The sequence below is a fragment of the Chiloscyllium plagiosum genome, unplaced genomic scaffold (assembly GCF_037043375.1).
Source record: "Chiloscyllium plagiosum isolate Xiang-an unplaced genomic scaffold, Cpla_swu_hap1 HiC_scaffold_7, whole genome shotgun sequence".
Classification (NCBI taxonomy): domain Eukaryota; kingdom Metazoa; phylum Chordata; class Chondrichthyes; order Orectolobiformes; family Hemiscylliidae; genus Chiloscyllium; species Chiloscyllium plagiosum.
The window spans coordinates 12,823,218-12,836,449 of record NW_028270145.1 but is presented as its reverse complement, the minus strand read 5'-3'; the positions used below and the strand labels follow the sequence as shown (position 1 = coordinate 12,836,449).

The 13,232-nt window shown below is 39.3% G+C and overlaps 1 protein-coding gene across 3 annotated transcripts in view; it reads left to right on the top strand.

Moving 5' to 3' along the window:
* The window catches only part of idh1 (isocitrate dehydrogenase (NADP(+)) 1), a 38,020-nt gene that overhangs the window by 20,597 nt on the left and 4,191 nt on the right, over positions 1-13,232 (top strand). For 2 of the 3 annotated variants that reach the window (XM_043693039.2, XM_043693038.2), the window contains exons 4-9: positions 1,308-1,410; positions 3,882-4,059; positions 4,489-4,640; positions 4,998-5,138; positions 9,779-9,941; positions 11,976-13,136. In XM_043693039.2, the coding sequence (XP_043548974.1) occupies positions 1,308-1,410; positions 3,882-4,059; positions 4,489-4,640; positions 4,998-5,138; positions 9,779-9,941; positions 11,976-12,066 (828 nt within the window). In that variant the 3' untranslated portion in view covers positions 12,067-13,136. Of the gene's footprint in view, positions 1-1,307; positions 1,411-3,881; positions 4,060-4,488; positions 4,641-4,997; positions 5,139-9,778; positions 9,942-11,975; positions 13,137-13,232 lie in introns of those variants that run through there. The other variant, XM_043693040.2, reaches the window with a different exon arrangement.

The window sequence follows — 13,232 nt, the reverse complement described above, 5'->3', positions numbered from 1 at the left end:
AAAAATGAGGGGGTTCTTATATAAACCCCTCATACTCAAATTGGACTAAACAGGATAAAGAAGAACAATGTTCTTGATGACTGGGGAGTCTGGAATAAGGGGTCACAGTTTAAGGATACAAAGTAGGCCATTTAGGACTAAGGTGAGGAGAAATATCTTTACCCAGCATGATGAGCCTTTGAAATTTTCCATTACAAAAAGCAGTTGAGGCCAAAACATCAAATGTTTTCAATTAGTTAGATACAATGATTGAGTCTAAAGCGATCAAAGGATATGAGGAAAAAATGGGAACAGGGCACTAATTGGATGATCAGACGTTGTCATTTTGCATGGTGGAGCATGCCGGAAGGGCCAAACAGCTTTCTCCTGCTCTTATTTTCTATGTTTCTATTTATGTGATCATGGAATTGCTGTTAGCTGTAATTTGCTCTTGTAATTGAAGAGCCAGTGGACATTTATTGTAAAAGCTTACGTGCAAGTAATAGTCACATGGGTGAACAATGCCAGATGATCATGGATAGCAGGGAACTGCAATCCTAAAAACCATGACTGCAGTGCTTGCCAAACCTATTCCAAATGTGAACATATGCGAGGGTATGGGAGTTGTTGAGCAGATGTGAGAGTGATCTTCATCTGTTCGAAAAGTGTGGTGCTGGAAAAGCACAGCCGGTCAGGCAGCATCCGAAAAACAGGATAACCGACGTTTCCGGCATAAGCCCTTCATCAGGAATGATCTTCATCTGTTGAGTGGGAACAATTGTGGGCTTCAGCTGCTGAGTAGATTGAAGCTTTATTTGCTCAGTGGTGGAGATGAGCTTCAGCTGGTGAGCAACAACCTGATATCAAGAATTTATCCTTGCAGTTTTGTAAAAACAAATACCTTTTCACGGGCCATTTTGTTTTTGGAGGCAATCTGATCTTGAAGATCTGTCCCTCAGGGCATATCTGCCAACACAAAACAAGTGAACGATTGAGGAGCTCTTGCAGCAGTAGGCCTTCAGACTGAAGTGCATGGTAGCCATTGAGCTTAAGACACAAATTTTCATTCTTGCAATCACCCACAGTTTGAGAAACCTTGAACCGAAATAGAACAATTCAAAATATAATGCTATTTTGACTGAATCATTACTAATTGTTAAGAGCTTATTGAGTGATTTATTTTAATCTGGGTGTTTTGGCTGATGAGCTTTATCATTTTAATTCAATTAGAATGAAAGTTAAACCCTTCATTGAATGTGGCTTGAAAAATATAAAGTCTAACCTTGTTTTGATTCTTATTTAGTCATGGATAAAAATTTTGTCCACAGTACAGAGCTGCAGACTTTGTTGTGCCTGGTCCTGGTTCAGTTGAAATTAAATACACGCCTGTTCATGGTGAGCCCGTCACCTACTGTGTCCATAATTTTAAAGGTAAAGCATTAATTTTAACAATGCAAATCTTATGAAATATGTGTTTTTACATATTCTGCACAATGCATAATTTGATTCTTTTAAGATCTAACACAGTCCACTCAACTTAAGTTTTCAATTACAATACTTGACTGACAGATATCATTGAAGTCTAGATTAGAGTGCTGCTGGAAAAGCACAGCAGGTCAGACAGCATCCGAGGAGCAGGAAAATCGATGTTTCGGGCAAAAGCCCTTCATCAGTAATAGAGGCAGGGTGCCTGCAGAGTGGAGAGATAAATGAGAGGGGAGTTGGGAGAAAGTAGCATAGAGTACAATAGGTGAATGGGGGTGGGGATGGAGGTGATAGGTCAGAGAGGAGGGTGGAGTGACTAGGTGGAAAGGAAGATGGGCAGGTAGAACAGGTCATGAGGGTGATGCTGAGCTGGAAGGTTGGAGCTGGGGTGAGGTGGGGGAAGGGAAAATGAGGAAACTGGTGAAATCTACATTGATGCCATGGGGTTGAAGTGTTCAGAGGCGGAAGATGAGGCATTCTACCTCCAGGCATCGGGTGGTGAGGAAGTGGCGGTGGAGGAGGCCCAGGACCTGTATGTCCTCTGCAGAGTGGGAGGGGGAGTTGAAATGTTGGGCCACAGGGCGGTGGGGTTGATTGGTGTGGGTGCCTCAGAGATGTTCCCTAAAGCGCTCTGCTAGGAGGCGTCCAGTCTCCCCAATTTAGAGGAGACCACATCGAGAGCAACGGATACAATAAATGATATTGGTGGATGTGCAGGTAAATCTTTGATGCATGTGGAAGGCTCCTTTGAGGCCTTGGATGGTGGTAAGGGAGGAGGTGTGGGCGCAGGTTTTGCAATTCCTGCAGTGGCAGGGGAAGGTGTCAGGAAGGGAGGGTGTTGCACCACAGAACACACCAGATGGCCGCAATTTCCCTTCCCACGTGGATAAAGATGCCCTCCTACGCATCTTGTCCACATCCTGCCCCTCCGCCCTCAAACCCCACCCCTCCAACTGTAACAAGGACAGAACCCCCCGATGCTCACCTTTCACCCTACCAACCTTTGCATAAACCACATCATCCAACGACATTTCCGCCACCTCCAAGCGGACCCCACCACCAGGGATATATTTCCCTCCCCACCCATTTCCGCTTTCTGCAAAGACAGTTCCCTCCGTGACTACCTGGTCAGGTCCACACCCCCCAACTACACACTCTCCCTTCCTGGTACCCTCCACTGCCACCGTAGGAATTGCAAAACCTGCGCCCACACCTCCTCCCTCACCACCATCCAAGGCCCCAAAGGAGCCTTCCACATCCATCAAAGTTTTACCTGCACATCCACCAATATCTTTTATTGTATCCGTTGCTCCCGATGCGGTCTCCTCTACATTGGGGAGACTGGGCGCCTCCTAGCAGAGCGCTTTAGAGAACATCTCCGGGACACCCGCACCAATCAACCCCACCGCCCTGTGGCTCAACATTTCAATTCCCCCTCCCACTCTGCCGAGAACATGCAGGTTCTGGGTCTCCTACACCGCCGCTCCCTCACCACCCGACTCCTGGAGGAAGAATGCCTCATCTTCTGCTTCAGAACATTTCACCAGTTTCCGCATTTCCCTTTCCCCCACCTCACCCCAGCTCCAACCTTCCAGCTCAGCACTGCCCTCATGACCTGTCCTACCTGTCTATCTTCCTTTCCACCTATCCACTCCACCCTCCTCGCTGACCTATCACCTTCATCCCCACCCCCATTCACCCATTGTACTTTTTGCTACCTTCCCCCACCCTCCCCTCTGACTTATCACCTCCATCCCCACCCCCATTTACCTATTGTACTCTATGCTACTTTGTCCCCACCCCCACCTCCCCTCTCTTTTATCTCTCCACTCTGCAGGCACCCTGCCTCTATTCCTGATGAAGGGCTTCTGCCCGAAATGTCGATTTTCCTGCTCCTCGGATGCTGCCTGACCTGCTGTGCTTTTCCAGCACCACTCTGATCTAGACTCTGGTTTCCAGCATCTGCAGTCCTTGTTTTTACCTAGATATCATTGAAGTACATTCAATCATATCTTTGCGTACTAGCATCAAAAAGCATAACTTTTCCTTTCTACTGTGCAGTTTTTATGGTTTGAAAGAAACAAAATCTACTTTACCCACAATGTTTACTTGTAGGAATAACGTAACCAAAATGTATACAGCAAGCACTACAGAATACATACAAATGAGGAGAGCTCGTGAAAAGAAATAAGGTAACTGATATCAAAAAAGAATAGAAAGAAAATACCGCTATACAATTATATATTAGGTTCATTTTACATTTGCAAATGAGAACAGGATGGGATGGAAGAGGATCCAACAGTTGAAGAGTTCTTTTGACACTATGTGTAAGGTCCAAGAAGTCATGATAAGCACAAACTTTGGTATATGTGACTTTGTTTTTCAAAAGAAAAGTTATTAACTATTTTTTGTTACAGATGGGGGAGGAGTTGCTCTGGGAATGTATAACACTGACTCCTCTATTAGAGACTTCGCTCATAGCTCCTTCCAGCAAGCTCTTGCTAAAGGTTGGCCTTTATACATGAGCACAAAGAATACCATACTGAAGAAATACGATGGACGATTCAAGGACATATTCCAGGAAATCTATGAAAAGTAACTCTTTTAAAGTAATGATCTCAGTATTTTTCTTTTCCTCCTGCCACACTTGCATCTTTCCCACATTATTTTGTTTTCTGGAAAGAAATCTTCCTTTTTGAAGCTCCTTAAGTTGTATAAGTCAATGGGCATTTTGGCTGTAGTTTATATCTTTTTTGGATTGGTGAACAAGGTGATCACCAGTGGCAGTGATCCATAAAGCAGCAAGTGGACCAAACTGGCTAGCCCTATCAATTGAAGGAAGAAACAATGAAAGCATTTGGGAGAAAACATTTGGGTTCCTTAAAAGAGGAGGGCAATGTAAATTTTAAACATTTTGGAAAACTTGACTTTATAGTTCACTTGTTGAGGTAAGAAGATTAACTAGATGTCATTGCCATAAAGCACACAGATATTTTTCTAACCCAGAATTGCTTTCTCTTTCAGCCAATACAAAGCACAGTTTGAGGCCAAAGGAATCTGGTATGAACACAGACTAATTGATGATATGGTAGCTCAAGCACTAAAATCTGAGGGTGGCTTCGTTTGGGCCTGTAAAAATTATGATGGTGATGTGCAATCTGATTCTATTGCACAAGGTATTCTTGCCAGTTTGTTTATCTATGTTATTCTACACTCGATAATATATACTGAACAGCTACTTCTACTGATGAATGTCTACATTCTATTCTAGAGTTTAATTTGAAATCTATCCAAATAACTTGCAAAATACATGTCAATGTCTTGGAATATCAAACTTCCCATTTTCAAATTAACACAGGAGATAATTTCAGGAATTATCGAGGGAAAATTGATTCCAGTTCTTGTATGTTCGTGGTGCCTCTATTTTACAGAAAATGAAAAGCTGACCTTTTTTCTAAGCTAATCCCTTGTAGATTGTATTATGGTTTCTTTATTTTGATTGTTTTTAAACATTGGTTTCTAATTGTCTACAGGGTATGGCTCACTGGGAATGATGACTAGCGTATTGCTTTGTCCTGATGGTAAAACAGTAGAAGCTGAGGCAGCCCATGGTACTGTTACACGCCATTACCGTATGCACCAGCAGGGCAAAGAAACCTCAACCAATCCAATTGGTAAAAATACTTTTGTCTTATAGAAAAGTAATTACAAAGTATAACCATTCTATTTTGTTAATCAATGATAATGCAGAGTTTGCAGTGTATTACATGATAATCTCAAAATATACTAATTTGAAGCTTATTTTACTTGATGTTAAATCTGAAAAGCCCCAAGTCTCCATTTTACTAGTTTGTTCAATGATGTGAATTTTTCTTAGCTCACCTAAATGGAAGAGATCATAGGAATTACAGCAATACTTCAGAATCATTTATCGTTCATGAAACAACAGTTTTACAGATTTGGTAATGTTGATATTTAGGAAGTGATTTTCCATGGAAGTTCTTCCACTCCATCCATTGTTTAAATTGCTGAGGAACATAGGTGTAAGTATTATTATATGGAGGTTTTTATGGCTCATCCACTAAGACAAATAGGAGAAGTACTGTGGAAATTGTATTAGAGTCATAGAGATGTACAACATGGAAACAGACCCTTCGGTCCATGCCGACCAGTTATCCCAACCCAATCTATCCCTCTTGCCAGCACGCAGCCCATATCCTTCCAAACCCTTCCTATTCCTTCCCATCCAAATGCCTCTTAAATGCAGCAATTGTACCAGCCTCCACCACATCCTCTGGCAGCTCATTCCATAGCCATACCATCCTCTGTGTAAAAAGGTTGCCCCTTAGGTCTCTTTTATATCTTTCCCCTCTCACCCTAAACTTATGCCCTCTAGTTCTGGACTCCCCCACTTCAGGGAAAAGACTTTGTCTATTTACTCTATCCCTGCCCCTGATGACTTTATAAAACTCTGTAAAGTCACCCCTCAGCCTCTGATGCTCCCGGGAAAACAGCCCTAGCCTATTCAACCTCTCCCTGTAGCTCAAATTTTCCAACCCTGGCAACATCCTTGTAAATCTTTTCTGCACCCTTTCAAGTTTCACAACATCTTTCCAATAGGAAGGAGACCAGAACTGCATGTAATATTCCACCAGTGGCCTAACCAATGTCCTGTACAGCTGCAACATGACCTCCTAACTCCCGTATTCAGTACTCTGACCAATAAAGGAAAGCATACCAAATGCCTTCTTCACTATCCTATCTACCTGCGACTCCACTTTCAAGGAGCTATGAACCTGCACTCCACTTTCAAGGAGCTATGAACCTGCACTCCAAGGTCTCTTTGTTCAGCAACACTCCCTAGGACCTTATCATTAAGTGTATAAGTCCTGCTAAGATTTGCTGTCCCAAAATGCAGCACCTCGCATTTATGTGAATTAAACTCCATCTGCCACTTCTCAGCCCATTGACCCATCTTGTCCAGATCCTGTTGTAATCTGATGTAACCCACTTCACTGTCCACTATACCTCCAATTTTGGTGTCATCTGCAAACTTACTAACTGTATCTCTCATGCTCACATCCAAATCATTTATGTAAATGACAAAAAGTAGAGGACCCAGCACCAATCCTTATGGCGACTCCACTGGTCACAGGCCTCCAGTCTGAAAAACAACCTTCCACCACCACCCTCTGTCTTCTACCTTTTCAGCCAGTTCTTCATCCAAGTTCTCTCTGTATTCTGTGAGATCTAACTTTGCTAATCAGTATCCCATGGGGAACCTTGTCGAATGCCTTACTGAAGTCCATTTGGATCACATCTACTGCTCTGCCCTCATCAATCTTCTTTGTTACTTCCTCAAAAATCTCAATCAAGTTTGTGAGACATTATTTCCCATGCCATGTTGACTATCCCTAATCAGTCCTTGCCTTTCCAAATACATGTACATCCTGTCCCTCAGGATTCCCTCCAACAACTTGCCCACCACTCTTTAAGTTTGTGGGAAAACATTGTTTGGTTCTTGTGAGAGTTATAACTAAAGATTTGTGAAACCATGCTAAGGGCTCAGTAATAAGTTGGTTATATTCTGGGAACCAGAGGTAACTATTAGTAGTTATATTTTTTATTTTGGTTCAGGATGTGGGAAATTCTGAAACAGGAACATTTACTGCCTAACACAATTACTTTGTGGGCACGAACAGCTAACCACGTCTTGTGGGAGTTATCATCATACAGCCGATGGTTATACTGGACAGGTCAGATCAGATTCCAGAGTGAAGCCTGGCTTGACAGATGTTAAGTTTTATATTTGCAATTCAGTAATCTTGTTATCAGTCACTGATAATATTCACAGGAGATTGATAATGTACTTTTAACAAAATGACACAGATTTATTGCTCAAAATGGAAAACAATGAAACAGTAATAAGAGAGGTTGGAAATATATAAAAAGCAAAAATAGAGATTCAACCATTTTATCCAGCAATTTCCTTTTGGATATTCAAACCCAGTGAAGTGTCACTCCTATCTTCATTCTTTAATTTCCTACTCAACTGACATGGTGAAAGTGACTTAGTGATTTACCACAGATTTCATTGTGTGTTACTATCTCTCTGAGACACAAACACATGCTAACTGACTGATCTTTTCTCACTGAACTGTTTAAAAAGCTCAAGGGCTTTTCCAGCCCTTTTTACTAAGACTTTAAAACAGCTGAAAACTGCTTTCCAGCTCTGATGGGCTGGAGATTGCCAAAATGAAACAGTCCTTTCAGTGATATGATCTCTTTTTTTTCCTCTGAACTGTAGCTGAAGGTCCCTCTCCAACTCTGTCTCTGGGTTGTAGATCTTAAAGTGAATACTTCAGTAAATAGCTCACCAGACAGCTTGTCAAATAATTTATCTAATTTCTAGAAGGAAATCAATTGTGCTCAAATCATATGCTTTTTTAAGGAAATACTGTTTTTCAATCCTTTCAAAAACTGAAAACCAAAATCCTATTTACTTCCAATTTAGAACCCCAGTTCCCAAAACAAAAAATATTATAAGAGCTTCATCACAAAATAAGAGTTTTGTATGAACGAAACAAATAGAGATGTTAGATTCTCCACCATATAGGGTATTGGTGAACTAGATGGATTCTTAGAAAATCTAACATCTTTATGGGTATTATTTCCTTGGCATTGAACTATACAGTAGCAAATTTATTGAATTCAGTTTCACAACTTTTGCTATTTAAGTCAGCACAGCTGGATTGCCGACTTTTAGTGTAACTAATACATTGAGTGTAATCAACAGAATACTTTAGACTGAGTTTTGGGACTTTGCTGTCAAAATTAGACTGTTTAATTTTGTAGGTGACACCAAGTTTTACGGAAAGCGCAATGTTTAGAAAACGTAAAATTCACGAGATCCAGATTCATAAGTTAACAATAAGTGAATTACAAATTCTTTGTTAAAAAATAAGTAATAGAAATGTTTGGACTTAGAACTGTAGAACTCAATAGAAGGAACAGGCGGCACGGTGGCTCCGTGGTTAGCACTGCTGCCTCACAGGACCAGGGTCCCAGGTTCGATTCCAGTCTCGGGTGACTGTGTGGAGTTTGCACATTCGCCCGTGTCTGTGTGGGTTTCCTCCGAGTACTCCGGTTTCCTCCCATAGACCAAAGATGTGTAAGTCAGGTGAATTGGCCATGTTAAATTGCCCATTAGGTGCATTAATCCGAGGGAAATGGGTCTGGGTGGGTTACTCTTCAGAGGGTCAGTGTGGACTTGTTGGGCCTGTAGGGAATCTAATCTAATCTAATCAAGGAAGTTAATTGTGTTTGTCATTTTAATTAGAATATTACAAAACTACTTTCACTGTCCTTCCCCTGATTCAAATGTATCAACCATTCCTTAGAAGGTTCAATGGTCTGTCTTCAGAATTGTTTATATATAGCAAAGTATTCCTTACTCTTAACAGTCTGCTAGAGAAAATTTTCTGAATAGTCTTCACTCTTTTGTGAACATTTTAAATTGATGACTTTCAAATGAATAGCTTTTCTTTGATCATTGTGTCAAAGCACTTCATATTTTATGCATAATATTCTATTGCCTTTTGCTCATCTTTGTTGTAACTCCCATCCTTTTAACTCTACTAAATCTCTTCTCCCAAGCGAAATAGTTTCACTAGTTCCTTCACAAGTCTCTTATTCCTTACTGCTTAAGCTAAATTTTAAAGTCTAAATCTCATCTGCCACCAAAATTGCTTACTATCAAAAATGTCATCTGTCACTCTTTACCAATTCTTATGATATCTCTAGAGTTGATATCTCCAACGTCTTCCTTCTCCCAGTCTCCTCTATTTTAAGCCTACTTGTCAATCATAGCTGCCTATTCTGAATGGGTTGAAATTAAAATTGCCTTCATTTTCAATCCACTCCAAGTCAAATTTATTTCAAACTTTACAACTTTCTCCAACCTCATTTCACTTCTCACTCTGCTCTCCGCTTTGCCATCTTTGATGGCTGGAAATCAGTTTCTTTAACTAAGGACCAGAACACTCTGCATAAGATCAACAATAGTCTCTCTTGTTTACAAGTTATGTGGACACCTCTCCCATTGTCGCGTTGCATTGCATCTCTTATTTTGTAATTTGTAAGCAATGAAACTCCCAAGATGTTTTTTTCTGTTCTTAAAGTGTTGCAATAATAATTCAGTGTTTAATAGTCTGTTAAATCATAGATATGGTTAAAAGTACTTTCTTACCTTGTAGCTTTTTTTAATGCAAGATTTTCCTCCGTCAACTCTCTTCCCACTTTTTTTTGTTTTAAGCTTCCATCTTTGCTTGGACTCGAGGACTATCCCATAGAGCAAAGCTGGACAATAACTTGGAGCTACAGACATTCTGTACTTTATTAGAAGGAGTTTGTGTAGAAACAATTGAATCTGGTTTCATGACCAAGGATTTGGCTGCATGCATCAAAGGACTACCAAAGTAAGTACAATCCTGCTTGAAGCCAACAGTCTCATTCAGTTTAAGAAAGCTGTTTTTCAACCTTTTAAATCTATTCCAGATGTGATAAGGTTTGTTCTAGATTGTTAATTTTCAGTAAGGGTACACTCAATCAACACTGCTGAATCAATTAGCAGAAACGTTCATTATTCAATTGTTCATTATGATCAGAGATACATATTGGTGCTGATTTGTTCCTATTGGGATAAAATATGTTAATGTCTGTTCAGTTCAAATTTATTGCTATATTCTGTCCTAAGTGTCCTTGATTGAATATTAATTTCCTCATCACTGGTTAGTATAGTAGTACAAGAAAATCAATGGATTTCCCAAAAAACAAACTACTCCACTAATTCTGGATATTTTATTTCATTTGCGTCCTGTGATTACCTCATGGATAAATATTGATTTTAGATTAGATTAGAAATTAGAATCCCTCGTGTGGAAACAGGCCCTTCAGCCCAACAAATCCACACCGACCCTCTGAACAGTAACCCAGCCAGACCCATTCCCCTCTGACTAATGCACCTAACACTATGGACAGTTTAGCACAGCCAATTCACCAGACCCATTCCCCTACCCTATTATTCTACGTTTACCCCTGACCAATGCACCCACCCTACACATCCCCGAACACAATGGGCAGTCCAGCACAGCCAATCCACCCTGACCCGCAAATCCCCGGACCGTGGGAGGAAACCGGAGCAACGGGAGGAAACCCACGCAGACACGGGGAGAATGTGCAAACTCCACACAGATAGCGACCTGAGCCGGAATCGAACCCAGGTCCCCGGCGCGATGAGGATTTGTTGCTAACTAAAACTGTTTGAGCCTTTTGTCAGATTTGTGAACATTATGACTTTGTACTGACTGTTTGTCAATACTTCTATACTATGGGACTTTTTTTTTGTTTCCTACACTGTTAACTGGTCATTTTGAGAATACCAGAGTTTGAACCCAGTCTGAGCACTTTAGTAATTGTGCATGATGGTGAATACCAAGTCCTTCTGTGTTGCAAATTTTCTTCATTTAAATAGTACTGTTCTTTTGTTTCCCTTTCAAAATGGACTTGACATTTTTTCACATTATACCTTATTTGCCAACTTGTTGCCATTTATTTAATCTGTCAATATTTATCTGAAAAAGACAGTTCTCATAAGCTGCCTTTCCACCTATTTTTGTATTGCAAATTTTGTAAATAGTTGCAGTTTCAGCACTAACCTCTGGAGCCCTATTGGTCGTGTCACAGGTTGCACATCTGAAAAATAACTCAACCCCACTCACTGTTCCCTGCCTATTAGCCAACTGTGTCCATGCCAATATACCTCCAACATTGGGCTCTTCCCTTATGACTTCAACTTTTCCAAAGAACCTTGCCAAACATGATCTGGTTCCCCTGTACCCACTCTAGTTGAGACTTCTTCAAAAAACTTTAATGAATTAGAATGGTATTCATTAAAGAGCAGCTCATTAAAGTTCATTTGTTGTTTTGACATTACGATTGGTTGTATTGATTTAAAATCCCTTTTAAAAAGAAATTCAATTAATTTATTTAGTAATTTATTGCCCAAATCTCTCTCCAGTATTATCCTTTTTTATTAAAATCTCAGGAATTGTATGTTGTATATATTCTGGAACCCAAGGTTGATGATATTTTCTTTGAAAAAAAAAAATCAGAATTCTGATCGATAGGAAACTCAAGTACCCTGACTGAAGTGACCAATGGCACTGAACATAAAGGAAAAAGATTTGATTGTTATGTAAATAATCTGGGCATTTATGACTATGGAATATTGTCCTGATGCCTATTTAATTTGTAAACAAGTTGCTTTAAGATACAAGTTGTATCTTAAAAAAACATTCTTGTTTTGTTCCATGTGAAAATTTGATACACTTGGAATATTATCAATACTATTGTGGTCCTTTCTTTAAAATAAAAACACCTAATTTGCTTTGAATTTTTCAGTATATTAGTGGTTGAATTCTTGTCTGAAATTCACTAATCTTGTTTTGCAGTGTGCAGCGCTCTGATTATTTGAATACCTTTGAATTCATGGACAAGCTTTCAGAAAATCTGAGCTTGAAACTGGTATCACACAAGCTTTAAAATTGTTTATGTACGTATGTAGAAGGTACACTACAATATTAAAGTTGGCTATTAAATGGTAGATTGTCACTTTAAATAAAAAGCCTAGAGAATCAAATATAGCCGGTACACTTGATAAGAACCATAATAAATGTTAAAATTGTATTAAGAAGCATGATTGTATTTAGAACTTAACAAAACGTTGAACACTTGAATAATACCACCAAGCAATTTGAATTATTGCTAGTTTTGATCATTGTTTTATACAGATTGTGCAAGTATTTAATCAGGTATGTTTACATTACAACACTTTCCATAACTTTTGATGAGTTGGGGTATATACACAGTACCTGCAAGAGGTACCATTTAAGACAAAACTTTTATGTCTACGTAAACCTTTAGAAATCCATATCTCTTCATACTTGTCACTGCAATATCAATTTTTCATTCCATGTACTTCAGTTTCTTTTAAGACTTGAAGGGGAAAAGAATGAGAGAAATATTTTGTTCAAAGCAGTTCCATTTTAGAATACTAGCTTTTTGGGATAATTACTTATTACATTTTTTTTTAACCTTACCCCATCTAGTGTTGCTACCAACGGTTAGGACAAAGGACCAGACGAGACTAAAGGTATTCTGGAATTATGAGACCCTAGAAAAACATACTAGCCTTGCTATTGGCATGGATAGCTGATATCAGTGACAATTGGAATATATTTGAGTGACTTTATAAAAGCAAAGTTACCATTTTTGAATTTGGACTATTTACTGTCAAATGGTCTAAAGAAAATTAAGCTTTTTTTGCCTGAAATTTCTACAGCAATTCTTACTCTTGTCAGTATATTGATGGGAGCCACATGGAAACACTTCAGATTCTCAAGGCTAAGCTTTCTTGTGTAAGTTAGGAGTATTTTGAACAAAGTATGAACTCTTTTCTGTATGGGTTTACTGCAGCTTTAGCAACGTGGGTCTGCTTTTATATTTACAAGAGTTGTGAATAATTTTCCATTTGAAACTGCTAAAATAATTTACTAATGTTAATATAATTTTCATTACACCTGATATTCCAGAAATAAAATTTACTAAACATTCCTCGTGTAAACGTGTATTTAAAATAAAAGCAGCTGTGATGTCATACAGGAAAATATTGAAGAATTTAATCAAGTTTAAGAATGTTTAGGTGTTTC